This window comes from Perca fluviatilis, chromosome 9 (genome assembly GCF_010015445.1).
Source record: "Perca fluviatilis chromosome 9, GENO_Pfluv_1.0, whole genome shotgun sequence".
NCBI classification, from domain to species: Eukaryota; Metazoa; Chordata; class Actinopteri; order Perciformes; family Percidae; genus Perca; species Perca fluviatilis.
Window position 1 is genome coordinate 15350594 of NC_053120.1, and position 21227 is coordinate 15371820.

At 41.0% G+C, this 21227-nt stretch overlaps 1 protein-coding gene across 2 annotated transcripts; it reads right to left on the reverse strand.

The window, feature by feature from the left end:
• Nucleotides 1-5: 5 nt before the first annotated feature.
• Nucleotides 6-20819, reverse strand: LOC120565516 (regulator of nonsense transcripts 1). 2 transcript variants are annotated; one of them, XM_039811368.1, is made up of 24 exons: nucleotides 20419-20819; nucleotides 19906-20048; nucleotides 18994-19083; nucleotides 18421-18588; nucleotides 17331-17511; nucleotides 16923-17084; nucleotides 16441-16525; nucleotides 16064-16162; nucleotides 15779-15887; nucleotides 15125-15284; nucleotides 14620-14738; nucleotides 14327-14491; nucleotides 13281-13395; nucleotides 12807-12950; nucleotides 11737-11950; nucleotides 11477-11594; nucleotides 8524-8680; nucleotides 8202-8344; nucleotides 7662-7836; nucleotides 7473-7551; nucleotides 7154-7315; nucleotides 4534-4754; nucleotides 4162-4284; nucleotides 6-2876 (listed from the first exon to the last, which is right to left on the reverse strand). In XM_039811368.1, the coding sequence occupies exons 1-23, from the start codon at nucleotides 20587-20589 to the stop codon at nucleotides 4165-4167; spliced, it is 3300 nt and encodes a 1099-aa protein (XP_039667302.1). In that variant the 5' UTR covers nucleotides 20590-20819; the 3' UTR covers nucleotides 6-2876; nucleotides 4162-4164. The 2 variants fall into 2 exon arrangements, with proteins under 2 accessions (XP_039667302.1, XP_039667301.1); XM_039811367.1 differs by having other exon boundaries at nucleotides 16438-16525.
• Nucleotides 20820-21227: the final 408 nt, after the last annotated feature.

The window sequence follows — 21227 nt, forward strand, 5'->3', positions numbered from 1 at the left end:
CCTGCTCAAATTGACAGCCTTTATTGATTCAGTTTAACAAGAAACCACCATGTTGTGATGAAACTTCACTGCAAAGATGTTTCAGATAGGTATTTACATCACATTGAGCTCTCAATCTCTGCCTGTTGACAAAGAATCAAGGCTTTGGATGCAAATGTAAATTACAACTCATTCACAACTGAATCACTTCAATGATGACTGCACATGTTGCAATTCATTGTGGCTCAGAAGATGGGAAAACACCAAAGCAATAATATCACGGCAGCAGGTTCTGAAAGCTATAACATGTTAGGATCTCAGTGGAACAGGTCGATATGTGAAACTAATTCATTGCACAAGAGATTTGCACTATGTCAACAAAACAATTATTTCTAAGTCAATTAAACATGGCAACATCTACTTGTAACATGATTGTCTGCTGAAATAAGAAGCAGGTGAGAAACAGCAGTGGAGTACATTCTTACTGTGTTCAGAAAGCGTCTTTCCTGGAAGAGTTAAAAAACTACAATTCCTCGGAGAGTTTGAGGAGGAGATACAAAACTAATGAAAGGAAACGGCGTCCGCCTCATTACTGTTGTCAGCAAGTTGCTACAAAAAACAGATTTTAGTAAAACTACACAAAATGGCTAAATAACACCCAGCTGAACAAAACATGACACACAAAGCAGCGAATCCTCTGACAAAGCAAAGTTTGGATCAACTCAAGGTTCAGGTTCACACAGTTCTCCAGGAAGAGGATTTAGGATCCACATAAATCTCGAGAGGAACTCTACAAGGAATACATAATGCAGGCAAAACAGCTTTGCACAAATCAAAAGTCCACAGAAGGAAAAATAAATTCTACCAGCCTTCGTTTTATTTTACTCCACAGAGAAGGAAGGTGGCTTTCTTTTTCATCCGCCCATTCTTTGAGAAACAACCCAACTACCAAACTCACTGACCTCATCTTTACCTGGCCTGATTTTTATTAAAAAAATAAAATACAAGTCATTTTTTCTGTAGGTTTTATGAGCCCTCTGATGTCTGGAAGGTATTTTTTAATGCTGGTAGTTTGATTTGAACTACATTCATGCTTGTGCTGCAGCGGTTTATCCGATGGTGATTGGTTATAGGCACTGATTCAGGCTTCTCATTCACTTTCCATTAAATCGCCTTGTCATCAAATCAGTGCTGATGGCATTTCCACTGTGTGTACCTGGGGTTTAGTAAAGTTTAAAAAATAATTTCATCCACAGGAACCAAAGATCTTTCAGATTATGTTGATTTTAAAATTATAGGGTTTTGTTGAGATTCTACGCGCATTTCCTTTGTGATGGACTTAATTCTCCACGCGATTATATTTAGATTTGTGTGGCTGGGCAATATGGCAATCAGCCTGGCTATATTGCTTGTCATGTGAAAATTATTCACAAAATCTAAATGCTGCGTGAAAGGACACTAGGTTTACAAGTACATCTAATTTGGGGTCATCTAGTGGGACTGAACAGTCCTAAAGCCACGTTTCCCTTAACATTTCTAACCCCGCCAATGACCTAAACTCATTTTCCAGATGTGGAAACTCAAAACCTTCTCTTCCTCAGCCACCTTCCTTTTCTACTCCTTACCTGTGGTGGATTGATTGCCACGACCGCCTGTAAGCCTTGACTACCATCATCCTTCTTCCCTCCTCATTTGGTTTTTTTTCTCCTCAAACAGGGATTTGTGTGATGAGTGTGGACAGTCCACAATCCCCTGAGGAATCGATCAATGCAAAGCATTCAAGCATTTGCCAATCTAAGCGTACACTGAGTGTTTTCAAAGAGACATCTGGTCATGAAGCACAGCAGGACATCAACAACCCCTGCTTTCAAAAGATTTAAATAAGGAAAAGCCTTCGCTGAAACATCAAATGACTGAGTTGAATATTCAATGCTGGTCGTGTTTGATAGTTTCAATGACTTTTTTGCAATTTTGTGCTCTGTGATAAGAAAGGTACTTCAGAGAAGGAAAAACTGTCCCATGATGATCGCGATATCGGTGGGATATCGTCATGTCTGAAATCCCCGTGCTGCGCCACCACTGACGTGGTCGAAACCACCCTGTAAAAGACCTTGTGAAAGAGCCAGTGTTTCTCAAGGCGAAAGGTATTTCAATTCAAGGCTCTTTATTCTCAGACTCAAGCACAGAAACCGTGTTTTTTAATTCCTCTCCGAGAGTGTTGACTGCTGCTTCCTTCAGAGGCTGCTGAGGTTTTTGGGCCCACTAGAAGATTGATGGTGCCGCTCTCCTCCCATGATAAACCAAATTTAAGAAATACAGGTTGAGAAACCAACCGACTTTTAGCATTGGGATTTTGTGTTTCCTGTTCGATGGCTTTCTGTAATCATGCGCCCTGCAAGTTTGGAGAACAAGTTCTTCAAATTCAGCTGGAAAGCTTTCGATCCCCATCTGAAGTTAAGATAGCTTTCCTTCGTTTCCTGGAGGCTGTGGTTTGAAGGGGCTGGCTGGATTATTTTGTTGGGAGTTGAGCCTCATTTGGATTCCCACGAGAGACCGTTGAGATCTCCCCTCCGTTTCCCTCAGCAGCTCGACCACACGCCGCCATCTTCTCGACTTCCCTCCTTCACTTTGGACGGGCATCGGTCCCTGCCTCTCGCTTGTTCACTCGGCCTCTCTTGCCATCTCCATGCCCGTCTGTTCGTGCCCTCTTCCGTCTTCTACCCTCTTATTTCTCTCCCTGGTCATTGGTTTCGTTTCGCTATCCCGTCGCTTTCACTTGGTGGTGCTTCGGTTGTAGCAGAGGAAAACAGGTATCCATTTTATGTTTGTATTATTTCCCAGATTAAAAAGCTGATGAACTAAGCTCAGCTCAAGCCTAGCTCCCTTCTTCAAGTGACCTGCAAGACACAAAACAGGTGTATAGCCTTTTGTCCATTACATAAAGATGATTTAAAAAAAAAAACGAGATGAGCAATACTGGCTTTGGCAGAGACTGGAGTCAGAATTATTTCTGTCTCCAGTGAAAGAAAATAAGACATTAATACAGTACTAAATATCCTTATAATCTGCTAAATTGCTCTAACTAAACCTTCCTGAAACTTAAAATACACTAATTCAATATCACTAATTGACAGTCACATTCATCAAAGACTAGGGGGTCATTCAGAAAATGTCACAATTCAATATCGATTTGTAGGCTCAAGATTTGATTCAAAATCGATTTGATTAAAAAACAATTCTCGATTAAAAAAACGATTCTCAGTATGTAAATGTAGTTACTTTTCCCATGTGATTGCAGTAGACCTACAATTTAAAAGAAACAAATTAAATGTAGTTTGATGTTGTTACATGTGCCTCTTGTGTGTCTTGCGTTTCTTTCTTTCAGACATTACTTGATGTGTCTTCATACAAAAATAAAAACTTTTGCAACTAAAAACTGCAAAGTGCCAAGCTTTGGCCAGCTTTCAAATACATTTAATTCAAGTATAAAATAAAACTTAAATAAAAAGAGCTTTTCGTTCAGAGTTCAGTGGGAGTTTAGAGCATTGAAAGAGAGTGCGTTGGTTGACTGGCATGTTAGGTACTTTTGGTTGTCGTTTGTCCACGTCTTTAATGTTAATCTCTGGGTGATTGCGTACCATGCGAGTTCTCAAGTTTGTGGCGTTTCCAAAATACTGCATGATTCCTATCAAGTTCCGTCTTTCCCTTGAGGTTATAAAAGCCGATATGTGCCCAAACTCTCGCCTTCAATGAGGATGGAGCAGGTTGAATAATTCTGTGAGGTGTGCCGTTGTTTGCGCTGACTAAACTACTTCTTTTGATTATGACAAGAGTGCCCAGGCATCAGTGTGAATTTGACGCAGCGTCATCTATGGGAATGGCGAGCTAAACTCATTTCAGGACAATAGTATACACGCCATTACAAAACAAAAAAAGAATCAATTTTTGGAATTCTATGAATCGTTTTTGAATCTGTAGAGCTTGAATCGCGATATGAATGTGAATCAAAGACCGTGAGCCTAATGATCTGAAAATCATCAACAGTCAATTTAATTTCTATAGAGCAGAGTAGGAGAACACAGACACATTCTTTTCAGTAAGGAAACATGATAACTTCCCAAACCTTAAATGTGCTATGCTGTTACTACAAAGACTGTTTTAAGGTTATGTCTATGTACTTACACTTTAGAATTGTGACAGTCCAGTCACCCCACCATGTTGGTATGCACGTTCACCCTGGTAAGTCGAGTCCTGGGACAGAGCCACATCGATTTGGGACTTGAACTCATCGCCCAGGTAGCTGTCCTGGAGAACAGCAGAACAGAAACATCATTGCAGACACATTTCACACATCAGCCTTTATCTAAATATCTTCTTATGCAAACCTATATATATTTGATCTAATATATTTCTATTATTCCTGTCATATTTTTACTGGATTTGCTAAATTCAGATAACGAAAAATGTGACCAGTAGTTCAACTAAACCATAACACTTAATATTGATCATCTTAAATAATAATTCTTCTTTCACTAAGTGACAGTGATGCGTTACCTGGGACAGCTCTGGCTGGGAGAGGCCAGGCTGGCTCATCTGAGAGGGCTGGCTCATGGAGATGTAGCCTTGTGTCAGCGGCCCCTGGGAGAAGGGTTGGGAGGCCCCATCCTGGCTGACCTGGCTGTTTGGTCCGTTACCCTGACTGGCACCCTGGTGTGCCGATCCACGGATCCTCTGCCGACCGCCACGCCCAGGCTTACCCTTCATAGCTCCACGACCTTGATATAAAAAAAATAAATAAATCAGACAAAAAGAGATCAGGAGAAGAGTAACCGATACGCTTTTGTTTGTGGCGTAGCCGGACAGATTGAATAACATGCGCACCAAAATGAAAACAGCTCCGCTTACGCGTGCGGTGTCTTCCCGGCGTAAGTGGTGATAATATGTTTTTTATACTAGAAGGTCGAGAGGAACCACAGTAAGTGAGGCTTGGGATATACTGGGACTATTGCTGTTTGACAATAAAGACAGGGTGTGATTTGGTCCCTGAAACTTGTGGATTGTCAGCTCTAGCAACAGTGAGTAACTGACACATATTTTTGCACTTTCATTATGGTGTTTCATTGTGGTGAGTAGGCTACATTTTGAATTACTGTTTGCACTATTTATAGCCTATTTTTTGTTAACCTTTGCCATCTGAGGAAAAGTGTTAATCTGTGTCCTTATGACAGCTCATTCCACTGTGTGTCAGCTACTATTGATGCTTTACAATAAACAAATAACATTTACAAACATCATGAAATCTGGGGACATCCATAATAGAAAACACATACAGTGCCTTGCGAAAGTATTCGGCCCCCTTGAACGTTTCGACCTTTTGCCACATTTCAGGCCTCAAACATAAAGATATAAAACTGTAATTTTTTGTGAAGAATCAACAACAAGTGGGTCCCAATTATGAAGTGGAACGAAATTCATTGGCTATTTCAAACTTTTTTAACAAATAAAAAACTGAAAAAGTGGGCGCGCAAAATTATTCAGCCCCTTTACTTTCAGTGCAGCAAACTCCTCCAGAAGTTCAGTGAGGATCTCTGAATGATCCAATGTTGACCTAAATGACTAATGATGATAAATAGAATCCAGCTGTGTGTAATCAAGTCTCCCGTATAAATGCACGTGTTCCTGTGATAGTCTCAGAGGTCCGTGTAAAGCGGAAGAGCATCATGAAGAACAAGGAACACACCAGGCAGGTCCGAGATACTGTTGTGGAGAAGTTTAAAGCCGGATTTGGATACAAAAAGATTTCCCAAGCTTTAAACATCCCAAGGAGCACTGTGCAAGCGATAATATTGAAATGGAAGGAGTATCAGACCACTACAAATCTAGACGGCGCACCCGTCCCTCTAAACTTTCAGCTCATACAATGAGAAGACTGATCAGAGATGCAGCCAAGAGGCCCATGATCACTCTGGATGAACTGCAGAGATCTACAGCTGAGACGGGAGACTCTGTCCATAGGACAACAATCAGTCGTTATACTGCACAAATCTGGCCTTTATGGAAGAGTGGCAAGAAGAAAGCCATTTCTTAAAGATATCCATAAAAAGTGTCGTTTTAAAGTTGCCAAAAGCCACCTGGGAGACACACCAAACATGTGGAAGAAGGTGCTGTGGTCAGATGAAACCAAAATCGAACTTTTTTGGCAACAATGCAAAACGTTATGTTTGGCGTAAAAAAGCAACACAGCTCATCACCCTGAACACACCATCCCCACTGTCAAACATGGTGGTGGCAGCATCATGGTTTGGGCCTGCTTTTCCTTCAGCAGGGACAGGGAAGATGGTTAAAATTGATGGGAAGATGGATTTGAGCCAAATACAGGACCATTCTGGAAGAAAACCTGATGGAGTCTGCAAAAGACCTGAGACTGGGACGGAGATTTGTCTTCCAACAAGACAATGATCCAAAACATAAAGCAAAATCTACAATGGAATGGTTCACAAATAAACATATCCAGGTGTTAGAATGGCCAAGTCAAAGTCCAGACCTGAATCCAATCGAGAATCTGTGGAAAGAACTGAAAACTGCTGTTCACAAACGCTCTCCATCCAACCTCACTGAGCTCGAGCTGTTTTGCAAGGAGGAATGGGCAAAAATGTCAGTCTCTCGATGTGCAAAACTGATAGAGACATACCCCAAGCGACTTACAGCTGTAATCGCAGCAAAAGGTGGCGCTACAAAGTATTAACTTAAGGGGGCTGAATAATTTTGCACGCCCAATATTTCAGTTTTTTATTTGTTTAAAAGGTTTGAAATATCCAATAAATTTCGTTCCACTTCATGATTGTGTCCCACTTGTTGTTGATTCTTCACAAAAAATTACAGTTTTATATCTTTATGTTTGAGGCCTAAAATGTGGCAAAAGGTCGAAAAGTTCAAGGGGGCCGAATACTTTCGCAAGGCACTGTAAGTCTTTTACTAGGCAGCTAAAACAATGGATGGTCAATATATATACATACTAAAATGATTTATTATGTATGTATTCTGTTAGTTTGGCTTCTGTGCTGTGTCAAGTTCTGCTATGCTTGTATTGTCTTTCTTTTTGTTTGTGGACTAAAATGTGCTCATTTTCAGATTATCTAAAGGTTCAGTGGACCGTCTTAGTGCTGTACTGTACCTGCAGCAGGGCCGTTGGTCTGACCCAGGTAACTGGGCGGAGGCAGTGGTGGCATCACCAAGTTGAAGGGTATGGGAATATTCATAGCCATGTGACCGGGGCCTGCCCCAATCATCCCAATCTGGTCGTGAGTTTGAAAGTACATGTTGGACGGACGTCCGGCTGAAAGAAAGCACGCAGAACAAGACACGTCAGTTTTTTTAAGAAAACCTTTTACCAAGAAAGCCTAGTTTTGCTGGACTGTTATGCTGTAAAGGTTTGTCATTTATTATGATCTTGAGTCATACCACAAGATACTAAATATATATTAAATAAATACCACTGCTGCGGTCATAGGCGGAGCCAGGGATGAGGGCCTCACGGGCATCGTACATTGCATTGCTCATAAAACGTCCCCCCTGGAAAACACCAGAAAATCGCTATTTCATACAGTTGCATAATTAATAATAAAGGGCTGAAACTAACAATTATTTTCACTAATGAACCCTACAGGAGTTGGTTTACTCACAGGGTTGATGGTGTTGACCAGTTTGCGTGGCTTGCTGAACTGCATGAGGCTCTCCCTCAGGTTATTGAGGGGTCCCTCCACGAGGACTTTTTGCTCCTTGTAGTTGTTCAGCAGGTTGTTCCACAGCGGCTGCTTGGAGAGGGCCTTGGGGTTTCCCACGATAATCACACCATACCTACATTCACAACACACACAAAAGCTGCTCAGGAATGGGATAGAAATTTTTTATTGAACAAAACTGTGTAGAAATATTTCTCGATAACATTCTTTAAATTGTCCTGGCACAAGTTCTTGTGTATAGAAATTCTAGGGGTCTGATTATTTCTACTATACACACCTACATACAAATAATAGACATGTCTAATCTAAATTGTCAAGTTTGTTACAAAGTCACCAAGCTGAATTTTTCACAGTCTGGCTGTCAATAGCATCTGATTTGCTGGATTGTTAATTAGCTTCATGGGAAATCTAAATAGCTCATCATAAACGAATGAGCTGGATGTGTGCTGTGCCATAATTATCCACGGTGAAGGTTTTTACTTGGCTCTGGTCAGCGCTACGTTGAGACGACGTGGGTCATTCAGGAAGCCAATGCCCTGGTGCTCATTGGCACGAACACAAGACAGGATGATGAAGTCCTTCTCTCTGCCCTGGAAGGCGTCCACGCTGGCTATTTCCACTTGCTATAATAGCACAGAACAAGAGGAGGATGAGGGGGAGATTGAATAGTAAAAACAGAGGAACCACACTTATCATAATTCAAGTTTACAATAAATTTGAATGTATTCTCAGCTAAGTGAAATACAAAGGATAAAGTTAAGATACATCTTTAACCAGGAGGTTACTCAGATGTGTGTGCTACCTGATAGAGTTTGGTGTGCAGGGAGCCACTAAACTGCATGTACTGGACTAGGTAGGAGCGCTGTCCCTCGTACGGGGTGATGATGCCGATCTGGTCAGGTTTGGCTCCAGCCTTCAGCAGCCTGGTGGTGATCTTCTCTACGTTGGAAGCCTCAGTCCTTTAAAACATCAGCATCAGTTTAATACTGCACTGCTCAGTCCTAGGAAAATTACATCTAAAGTTAATTGGAGTAGACTAATGGTAGCTTTAAAATGTCTATTAGGGGTGTAAAGATTCACTGATACAAATCGGTATCTGGTTGTATTATCACAGATACAGCTATATCGATACACGGACCCCTGCACTGGTTTAAATGGACCAAGATTGGCCGGGTTCTAACGTTACAAATCGGTTGACGGAAGCTTTGCTGTCAATTCAACGAAGCTGCCGCGGTGTGCACAATGCTGTTGAAAGAGACGGGTGTGTGTTTATATGTGATTGCAACAAAAGTCTCGCCATTTGTGTGATGGCAGGGATCAGCCAATCAGTGACTTTGTTTTGGGTATGCAGAAAAAACATGCCGACTAGACTAGGTTTTGTTTTTGGAGTTAGCGGTGAAAGTGGCTGAGAGGAATACATCGTGGATATTACAAATTGTACTAGCTGCGGTCTGTGAGTCATCCATCCATGTGTGTGTTCATAAACATGCGAATAGATAGATATTTTGGTGTGTTAAGTTTATATTAGGGCTGTCAGCATTAACTGCGTTGCGATTAAGGGCCGAGCATAACGCGTTATTTATTTATTTAGTTATATCGCATTAATTGCATGCCGCCATTTATTTTCACTTCATTCGGCTTCACGTCGTGCCTACTATTTTGACCCTTTGCCGCACCTTTACTTATCATCAAGCTGCCATACTTCCTAACACATCCTACTGCTGCAGGCTGCAGCAACACAATTCTGAACGGCGCTTTTTATTTTCCAAAACTCCCAGACGGCTCGTAGACAAGTCGAAAGCCATAGGCACATTGTGTAAAGCCGAATTAAAATATCACCGAAGCAGGACAAGCTTGAGGTACCACCTACGAGCTAAGCATAGTACAGTTCACGTGACTCAGGTTGATGCTAGTGGGCTCAGGCAAAGCACTATTTTGGAGTGCTACTCACCGACCTGTTATTGAAACCTGTCTTATCAACCAGTGATCACTGGACGTCAGTGATCACGAGTAATAAATAATTATTTAGAAGTTACTGCACACTACATTGACTCTGGTAAGTAGGGTTGGGTACCGAAACGTGCCGACCTAAACGTTAGTAACGAGACCGAATAAGAACGAACATTTCGGTACTTCATTTCGGTGCCTGACTTTATACTACACCTGACAGCAGGTAACGTTAGCCTATCTTTAGCTAGCAGCGGGATTAAACATGGTTAAAATGCTGACAGCTAACGTCAAAACAGTGTAAAGCGTGACTGTATTTCACTGTAGAGGACTCGAACACCAGGACGTAACAGTCTGCTCTGCAGACGGTGCGTTCACTTAAAACAGGTAGCTTCGTGGTTCATTCACAGTAATTGTAAAATACCATTTTCCCATCTGGTGGTTGTTTTTGTCGTTCAACAGCAATTTACTGGTGAAATAAGTTATTGTTATAGTTATTACATTATTATTAAATCTTTAATTTTGACAATAAACAAGTTCCTGACTGTTGTTTAGTACCCTTCTTTTTTCTTCTTTTGTTTACAGTAAATAAATAAACTAATACAAATCTTAAAGTCAAGTTCATAAAGTAACTTTCTTTGCATTCATTAGATTTCCAATCAAGATACACCGGTAATAATTGCTTTCCATTGTTAATATGTACTTAAAAACAGTTCTGAAATGCAAAATAATAGAATTTTAATCATGTGATAAAACATGCGATTAATCGCGATTAACTATAGAAATTCAGTGATTAATCACGATAAAATAATAATAATTGTTTGACAGCCCTAGTTTATATTGACATTTATATGTTCTAAGATGTTCAGTAACATTAGCATAAAAGTCCTCTAACCGCATGCTAACGCTTACAACAGTATTATTGTGCTCACATGTATACCCAAGTAATACTATATATGATTATTAGTGGAGTGTTCACAATGAAGTGTAAAGTGGACCTATGTTTGAGTTACTGTCTAAGATTACAGTAGCAAGGAGGCAGTTTCATTAAAAATAGAGCTGATGTGATTTGGTTTTAAGTGGCTAGCTAATTAAATTGAAGTTACAGTGTATACTATTAGCATGTCCTAGCTTTGCTATTCTCAATTATTTGAAGGTAGGCAATGCTTCTTTTATAGAATTGGCTTATTTTAATGTATAATGTGAAATGAATGTGTGTAAATTAAACAAATATTAACTGTATCTATCAGATTGAATCGTTTGCACCAAATCATTTCAACATAAAATCAAATCGCACTGAATCGTTTCATATTAAAATGTACCGTCCCTGAACCATATCGTAGCCCATGTATCTAGATACATATCAGATCGTCCTATTAGGGAGAGAGGCACACTCGTCTATGGTGCCTCAACTTTGCACACCCTGCAAACTTTCATGGTTTAAGAAGAAAATGCTAGTAAAGAAAAAAAACACAACTGCACCAGTTTAATCTTGCTTCTCTGGAAGCACAGCCCTCCCTTCAACAAGGTCAATTTATGAAACTAAGTTGATTATTTTAGTCTAGCATTCCTTTTGATTATGATTGACAAGGGGAGGACTTTCTCCACCAGTAAGGTACACTAAGCAACTATTTCAGCCTGCCATACTGGTTTTGATGTGAAGGCTGATGAGAGCACCCCCTAGTGTTTGGTTTCAGCTAGCCCTTTCCCTTGCCCCCAACAACTGTGTACAATTCACTTTGTATTGTACATTTTCAGAGTTTTGAGGTAAATTATGCAAATTAAACCAAGAAAATGTGTGATGTCACCTGTTAAGGTAGGAGGTTCCAGAGCTGGCAATCTCCTCCTGACCCTGAGTCACGTAGAAGAACATGGGCTTGTCCGGCTGTGGCCACTGGAAGTCAAAACCTTTCTTGATGCGGTCAGCTGAGGAGAACATTAAGATTTTGTTACAATTTTAGTCCTGAATAAAGTTTTTGGTCATTTTACCTGCTAATGTACCAGCCACAGCGGCATTTAATTTGCTCCTCCATCAAACTAGATAATGAACTGCTAAATCTTGACCAACCTGCAGTGACACCATTCTGCAGGGAGCCCTCATAGAAGATGTTGGAGGGGAAGGCGCTGAGAGCCGGGTGCATGCGGTACTGAACCTGCAGGCGAATTGGCCGTATCCCCAGAACCACCAAGCGTTCAAACAGGGATTGGGACAGACCTGCTTTAGCTGCTTTCTTACACATCACCACAGGACCCAGCTGGCAGTGATCACCCACCAGAATGAGCTGGGAAGAGGAAGATGAGTCACACAAGTGTGACAATTGGATTAATATAACAGCATAATAAGAAGTTCTAGTTTCTAGATGTTCAGGGCAAATCATTTTGCTTAACTCAACATATATATTGTATATTGTTAGCCACATAATTTACTTGACATGTTGATTGAAAGTTATAGTGAATGCTGACTAGGGATGCTACACTCAACTCACGATCCAATTCACGATTTTAAGTCCACAATAACATTTTTTCACGATTTTTTTCAACAGTGTGAAATAAAAAAATATTCCTTTATTTATATAAACTGTGCAAAACAGCAGATGTGTCCTCTATCATAAGTGCAACTGAAATAGTATTTTATCTTAAACAACAAAAACTACATACAATTTTTTAAGAAAGGCTTGTTTATAGTTAAGGCCACATGGCTCAATTTAAATGATTCATTTAAAATGTAATAACAATAACTTTTTTCAGTCGTTTGCTGTTAAACGATAAAAAGACACTAGATGGCTGAAAGTGTATATTACAACAACACTGAACGCAACACAATCTTAGGGAGCCAGACCCCAACGCAACACCAAAGTCCCAATACTGTTGATCCACAGTGTCCATGCTGTCTGAAAGTGCTGCTAGTCTCCTGCAGACTGCTGTAGTCCCGGTGTTGGAATCCCTTCCAGTGAAATACAGTCACACTTTACACCGTTTAGCTGTCAGCATTTTAACCGTGTTTAAGCCAGATAACATTACTAGATAACAGTAGGCCTGTATGTTAACTAGTGTCACACCCTAGGCTGTTTAAAAATTGCATCGCGAGCTGTAGGGATGGAGATAGGTTGTTGTTTAGCAGGGTAAGTGCATGTTTACCTGCTTGGCTCCAAGAACCACGGGCACCATGCACTCTGGCTCTGTGGCTTGGGTGCTCTCATCAATCAGGATGGAGCGAAACTGCATCTTGGCCAAACGAGGATCTCCAGCCCCGACGCAGGTACAACAGATAACGTCAGCATTCTGGACGCATTCACAGAGGAAGACAATTTACAATCCCCAAACAGAAGAGGGAGCCAGGATACAGTTGTGAAACACAGGGGGCCTTCTACTATGATTAAGATGAAAAATGATCATCCGGTCAGGTGGAATTGTTTCTATATTGAAAATACTAACAGGTGTGTACTGACCACTTGAACATACATGATAATTAGAACAGTCAGAATTAGTTTTTAATTGTTTGGCAGAAACATGTTGCATTAGCAGTGCCTGAAAAGCTGTAGCAGGCCTCTTTGTAAGCCGAGTTTCAGCCTTGAGCTATTTTGGTTTAACACTTTGAAGCTCCCCTCTCACCATGAGCAGCTCCCTCTCAGCTGTGCGTTTCAAAGCCCTGTAGCGTTTCTCATCAGCAGACGACAGCTCACCGGTCTCATCCTTCAGCTGCTGTAGTTTCTGAAGCTCCGGCATACTAGGGAATCAAAGATACATCAGGGTGACTACAGAAAACGCCATTGTACACTACCAATCTGTGATTTGAGGGGGGGCTTTGGGGGATGTAAACAGGATGGATAATGTTGCCATAGGGTCAGTTAATTAGCTGTGAGCTAATTAATTAACTTGAGCTTTATTATTTCAGTGTGTGTGTGAAAAGTTTTTTCTCAGACAAGTTCTTGAGTTATAACAAGCATCTTTTTGTATGATTTTAAGCAGTTTTAAGGTTGTTTATTCACAATTGGATGGACTAAACATGTGTGTAGTGTATGAATTAGGAATCCAAATTTTGACACAAATTGCAGCAAACGTGAACTAAGCTGTGACACAATCATCACAGCTGCTGACTATTGGTGAGCAGGCCAAACTACCATAAATACCTTTCTATTGCTTTTAGAACTCTGGTATGCACCTGTCCCTTTCACCTTAAGCAATACAGTATATTTGCCTCATGTCTCTCCCTCCATGCCCCTCCTCCTCCTCACCCATGTCCCCCTGTTGAGGCACACCTAGCAGGCTGAAAACTTCTGATCTAAAGAGATCAATATTGTCAGTTGTGGAAATCACCAGTCAATCACCCATTTTAAAAGAGTTGGGTGTCCTTGTTGACAGACATTTGTCACGCCTGACCTCAGATTTCCTTCTCCTATGGACCTGTCCTCCAGGTATCAATTACACAATATAAAGTGAAAGTACCAGGAATGCTGACAAGAGTTAAGTATGAGTAAGAGAACATGGTGACATTTGAGGTCAATGTGACAGAGCAGGATGAATATGGAGGTGCACAAAAACAAAAACAATGATGGTGGTGCTTTGCCGACTAGCTATGACATGAGCGTTTGTACAAAGCAGCAATCAAGTATAAATAACTTTTGAGTCCAGAGTCAATTCCCCTACATGCCACTGACCTGTCCATGTTGCTGATCTGGTTGTGCAGAGCCAAGAAGGACACTGGTGACTCGATGGCCTCACGGCTTTTGGCACAAAGCCTGACAACCTTCAGTCCGGTCTTGTCAATTTTCTCAGTCAACTGATCCACGGCAATGTTGCTGGGAGCACACACCAGAACTGGTCTGCAAACATACACACCGCATAGAGCATTAGGACAGGAACAGTAGTGTAAAACACAGTTGCTGGAATAACAAAAATTATAAAACTAAAGATTCTTTTAAGTATTTAAGTAATGTAAGATAGTTTTTACCCGTTGCCTTGTCGGGACAGGTGGTAGACGATGGTGGCAGAAGTGACAGTCTTCCCAGTGCCAGGAGGACCCTGGATCAGACTGAGAGGCCTCTGCAGCACCGTCTTCACAGCATACACCTGAACATACAAGTAACCAAAAAAAAAATAAAAGAAGAGAGGATTTAACCCAGGTGAACGGTTGCAAATACAGACATCTTCTTAGAACACACTTCACTGAATCTACTTGGAATAATATGGTGAGATGAGATCCAAATCCCACATTTAAGCCAAAACAGATAAAATGCTTTCCTCATGTAATTAAAGGGTTGATCTACTAAACCACTCTCTTCATTTGTTTTTCAAATTTATTTAAAACAGTTGAACTGTATTGATGTACATGATAAATCACAGAAAACGGGACAATTCAACTCATACTTTTTCCTGCTGTCATGTCTTGAAGACATAAGAAAATAAAATGACAAAATAATAGGAGGAATCACAAGGAGTGTTTATAGAAGTCTGACCTGTGAGTGATTGAGGTCGGGCAGGCCCTGGGCAGTGAAGCGCTTTGGCAGCTGGCACTTGATGGTGACATCCTCTACCTCGTGGCCCAGCAGTTTGTGGTAAATGTAACCAGACACGGAGGTTTCGTCCACTGCAAACGTCTTCAGGGCGCTCTGCATCCTGCAGCAACACAAATGTGAGCCATTTTCACTTATTCATCAGTGAACCTCTGTCCTGAATTTCACTGACATCTTTACTTTACAAATGACAGACATGCCAGACTTACATAAAAGTACCTCCTGTAAACAATGCAAATAATGTTTCTTAAAGAGAAAAAAGCACATTCTGCAATGTGGAATAATATGTTGAATTAAGAGCAGCAAAATTTAATGTTTCCATCACATTGGGGGTATGCAATTTCAGTAGGGGTGCACGATTCAGAAAATGTCACGATTCAATAACGATTTTCTATTCAAAAACGATTCTCGATAAAAAAAATTAATAAAAAAAACGATTCACAGTATGTAAATGTAGTTGTTTCCCATGTGATTGCAGTAGACATACAATTAAAAATAAAAATATGAATTGATTTTTGGAATTTTGGAATCGGTGGAGCTCGAATCGCGATACGAATGTGAATCGATTTTTTTGCACACCCCTAAATTTCAACCTACCTGTCAAAGGACGTGGACTTCCAAACAAAGTCCACCTGGAAGTTATGGGGGATTTCAACAGGTGCTCCAACACTGCTCCGCAACTCAATAGCAATTTCATCCCCATAGTCTTTAAACACAGGCTGTTAAGGAAGAAAACATTATGTTGTCTATACCAGTCTAGTTTTATAGTTAAGACTATACATTCACTGCTATCTGGGCTAAGTGCCCAGTACTGAGCCCAACTTGAAGACACTGTAATGCAACGGATGATACACATGCAACTGCTACCAGTGTAAAAGATACTGTCAGGGACTTTGATGACATGACCAATGCCTTTCCACAGCGGGGCCAGGTCTCCCTTGTACCGCAAGCAGATCTCGTCACCTTGCATCAGCCGCATATCTGGGATTGATACAAGGACACAAGTTAGACACCCTTCTATGCTCAAAAATACACTAAGGAGCATGGGCCATGTTCATACATCAAAGGATACAGTACCATGTGCGCACAAAAAAAACACAACAAAAACAGAGGCAAGGACAAAACCAAGCACACATGCTACCAAAAGATGCAGGGTTGGGGGAGGTTGCGTGCAATTCTCAGGACTGAAGGGGGATGGGGAGGGGCTCTATCTGTACCACAGAACCACTGGGAGGAAATCAAACTCAGAGAATTACCACCTGAATCCGTCTTGGGCAGAGTGAAATAGGCAATCCGCTTTTTATTCAGCCCCAGGTCCCACCTGACTGTTATATTGTCTTGGGTCTGCAAAAGGAAAATAAAAAAAATAGATAAATATAAAAGCAACTCATATTAAAGAGGTCAAAACAATAATATCACACCAACAGGCATTATTTCTGTAACCCTATAGTAGGAGGCTATTTAAAAAAAGATTACAAAATAGAGCTCAAGCAAAATGCTCAATGTGGTCCGGATCATAGCAGCAGGAGAAGAACATTGTGGTGTGCATCACTTTTTAGACATCCAGTGTGATTGCAGCATAAAAATAAAATCCTAAATGTGTATTTGAAACTTTATAATGATTACTAGGTTTGTGAACATGTTTTATGTCACCTGCATCTAAACAACCATGGGCATTCAAAAAATCAAAAAAAGAAAACACGGTTCTGAGTTTCAAAGTGTCCTACTGCAGTTCAGGTACCTGGGACTCCTTAAGCTTCTTGTCGTAGTCAGCTTCCAGTTTGACCAAAGGGCCAAAGATGTTTTGGTACTGGTAGGCATCCTCGTAGCGTAGCAGCACATGCTGGGGCTCCTCATCCACTCCAGGTTTCTCTAGGTCTTCCAAGGTAGCAGTGGGGTTGTCCTGGGAGGAAACAAAGTCAAAGCAACCGTCAAATCAAAGTACATCACACATGCTATCACAAACTCATATTCCACACACAAATTCCGCACTATAGTTGCAGAACTGGTAAGCCACAGGTGGATATCAATCCCTGTAAGCAGCTGTCACTTACAAAACTTCAGCCTGTGCTTGTCACTTAAAGTTTACAATCTTCTGGTAACAACATTGCTATGAACATGTAACCCTGAAGAAAAGGCCTCTGTATACCTTCCAGAGCTCCTCCAACTTGTTGATCTGCTGGGCGGTGATCTGACGAGCTCGAAGCTGCTCCTGCTCCGATGGGATTTTCACCAGCCAGGACAGAAAGCAGCGATCCTGGATCAGTGGTTGCCACTGCGAGCTGTCCCAGTTGATGTCCTTCAGGCTACTCTGGCTGGCGCAGGGCTGCCTGCATGGAGATACAACGTTCATACAGACAGAAAATTAGCTTACATATAGTTTTTTTGAATAATTAAAACTATTGCAGAGGATGTAAAAAATGCTATTTGTCTTACTGCCTGAAGTTGATTTCTCACAATACTTCTTGCTGCATGACCATATGACCCCAAAAATGATTAAATTAATTTCCACAGAGCAGGAAGCACTATGTCGGTGCAACAGTTCCAGACTAAATAGCCAATTACTCACACTGTCACATTTTGGGGGAATCGAACAGGTTGTTGAATAAATGTGATTTTAATCAGTGCAAGCAAGATGCCAAAGATGTTGTTTGTACACCAGAGAACACTGACAAGTTGCTCATTGACTTTTTGACTAAAGGATCCACATCTGTCGAGTTCCAGTTATAAGTCATATCATAACCATACTGTCTATGTAACCATACTATATAAAACATATATATTTAATTATATTTTGGTATTTTGTAATGTTTCATCTAATTTTAATTGAGAAGATTTACCTTACAGCTGTTTTGGAGCAGGCCTAGCTTTATGTTTGAATAAAAATGTTTTGATTGTTTTTTTGTTGCCATAATCTTTTATTGACTGTATTTTTTCTATCTGGCTGATTATTTAGGCATTTCATGGACTCTGCATCGGTTTCCTAAGCATCACTATGCATGACAACTCATGCAACATAAGGTCTGAAACCTGAACAAACCTCATAACAGACGTCCTATTTCAAAGCAGGAATTTGTATATTTAGCTCATGATAGTTCATGCTTCCGAGTAGCTGATAATGACTGTCAATCATTGTCAATGCTGACCTCAAGGACACTCTTGACAAAACATATCCAGTATGTTCTGTCTTGTGGGCACTTGTTACAGTACAGTCGGTCTATGTACAAGGCCACCCTTACCTGCAGAGTAGCACCACCACGGAATCGGCCTTGGCCGGGATGAAGCCCAAGAGAAAGACGTTGCGACAGCCGCAGTTGTAACACTCGAGCACCGTCTCGCCCAGCGGCCCATCTTTATGCAGTGTCACCTCTTTGCATTTGGCTCTCACCAAGTGGTTCACAATGTGACTGGAAGTCAGAGAGTAGGAGTCAAATGGTTGAGAAAATAATCAGAAACACTTTGATCTCTGTGACATTTGTCCTGGTAGCATTGCTGCAGAAAACTATTGATAGTTTGCTTAACAACACATACTGACCCATAGTACAAAAACAGGACAGACAAAATAGACTACTAATGCAACTGCAATGAAAAGGTCTGTAGACACTACATTATACAGCTCTCTTTACACACATTTACCATGTGAGGCAAAAGTCTGGATGATTGTAATGTGGCTGAAAATAGTAGAATAATAAGGTTTTTTATTATAATATAAAGTTTAGGTGAGGTGTTTACATGTTTTGTTCTACCTCAGTAGCTTCATGTTCTGGTGCTTATATGTGAGGTAATCAGGTGAAGAAGAGTAGACTACACACCTGCCAGATGTGTTGCCACGCCCATTACAGAACCACTTCTTGCTGGTATTGCAGTACACCACACATGCTGGATCGTGGATTCCACAGTAGCTAAAAAACAACAACAACAACAATGTATCAAAACAGCATGGGAATTACTGCAGTATTTAGTCAAAAAGACACATGAAATTCCGAGGGCTCTCTTCAACCATGCAGCACTCTTAAACACTCCCAGTTAATTTTCAATGAGTCAACGGTTTGTCGAAAACTCAAACCTGAGTGTTTGTTATCTTCAAAAATAATACGTGCCTGGAAACATTCCTGATACAAAACCTATATCGGTTTAGGATTTTCATCTAAACTAGCTATCCCAATGCTGAAAAACAAATCTATTTGTAAATACAGTAATAACAAATACAGTAATAACATTTTACACCATTTTTCAATAACTTCTAAAGCTCAACACCCTTTTCCACAGGTATATTATTGCATACTTAACATCATGTTTTTTTTATATGCTTACAGGAATGCAAATTATGAAAGTTTTGGATCATTTTCTTATAAGTTCAATAGAATGGGCGCCAGCATTTTACTTCTAATAATGATCTGAAAACTGTCACTGCAGCTGGCTGGTGTGCTAGTGTATCATTAGTGATATGTGCAAGTATTACATGAGTACTACTTGTAAACTTTGACAGTATGCTGTGCTTTTTAGAAAATTTGTAACAGTGAGGATAATGAACACTGATGCACTTTGGGTTCTGTATGCCCTGTATGTGGTGTGAAAGATCAGGGGCTAAACACAAAATAAGCACTATACATATAGTATTGTGTTATCGTCAAGGAAAAAAAACCAAATGTACGGTAATGACTTCCTCAGTGATCTACCGACATCCTGCATGGTGTTGCTCCTGTCAGTGTAACGTTAGCTACCTGCATGCGTGCACAGGCAGGTCTTTGGTGTAGTACGTGTCTTCTTCATCCTCCTCAAAGTTGAGCTCGGCCAACAGCTGGCTGGGTTTGGCCACGGGGTCATCCACTCCACCGTTGTGAAGACCTTCATCAGGACCATTTACCTGTGGCACAACACAAGCTTTCAGAAACAAACTGAATGCTAACGATTAGCAGCTAGCGGCTAGGAGGCATACAGCGCGGAAATGGCAGCTAATTGTGAGATTGTCAGTTCTCTTATCTTTGGTTTTTGAAGTTACACATGTGTGTCTCGTTTGCTTCGAACTGTTCAAAACAAACGTGCTTAAACACCTAACTTTCCTTCAGAATTTGAGTTACCGTGCTTGCTAGCTAGCAGCGAGCTAACACGAAGCTAGGTAACGCTAGCTAGATCCAATAATAGCGGGCTAGCATGCAGCTCTGGGTGAGCTAACCGAGCTAACGTCAGTAAACCGCGCTTTATTGTGCCTTCCTGTAAAATTGAAAGCCTCAGACCTGGCTGTCCAGTTGGCTCTGCGTCTGGCCTTGAGTTTGCGTCTGGCTGGGAAGGGTGAAGTCGGTGAAGTCGTACTCAGAGCCCTGGGTGTCCGCTCCGAGCAACTCTGCTTCCTCGGTGTCCAGGAAGGTGAGGGTCTGGGAGCTCGGCCCGTACGCCTCCACACTCATCTCGACTCAACTTTCGCTTTACTGAGCGGTTTCCGGTCTTCGTCTAAAGATGAAAATCCTCACGGTATTTGTTTATCGAAAACAGGTTTAGAGGCCGACGCTCAAAGTCTGCGTTTGAACCAAAACAAAAATGTAACCGAGCAGAACCTCGAAAGCTCCAGCAGGTCCAACAGCGACGGTGACGAACTTCCCTGCGCCGTTCAACGTGTGACGTTCACACTGTAGGCTGTAGAGCCCGATCATCAATGGGGAGTGAGCGCTCACTCTGATCTTATTTCCGGGTATTACAGCAGAATTGTGGATCTCTGCAAGGCAAATGTAAAACACCCGTGTTGGAAAGTACCAAAGTGCATTCACTGAAGTACTGTACTTAAGTAGAAATGTGAGGTATAATTGATCTTCTCATTTATATTTTTAAGGCAGTTGGCATCCTCAATGTTGCACTACTACCTCCTTCAGCTAGATCACCTTTATTAGGTCTTTTTATTGGCATTATACAACATTAACTGTGAAAAACTATATTGCTATTGCTAAGATTTTTTTGCTGGAGCTAAACCAGGAGTGCAGATGTCAGGCAAATAAATTACGACACAGTGGTGCTTCATTGGAACATCTGTGATCTTTGATAGGCCTTTATA

Excerpts from the sequence above, each read along its gene's own strand:
- LOC120565516 (XM_039811367.1), bottom strand. The coding sequence starts at position 20,589 with ATGAGTGTGGAGGCGTACGGGCCGAGCTCCCAGACCCTCACCTTCCTG. Across the intron at positions 14,492-14,619 it reads CTGTCCCGACAAGGCAACGG|ACCAGTTCTGGTGTGTGCTC; the intron begins GTAAAAACTATC and ends GTATGTTTGCAG. Across the intron at positions 13,396-14,326 it reads CAGATCAGCAACATGGACAG|TATGCCGGAGCTTCAGAAAC; the intron begins GTCAGTGGCATG and ends TTGATTCCCTAG.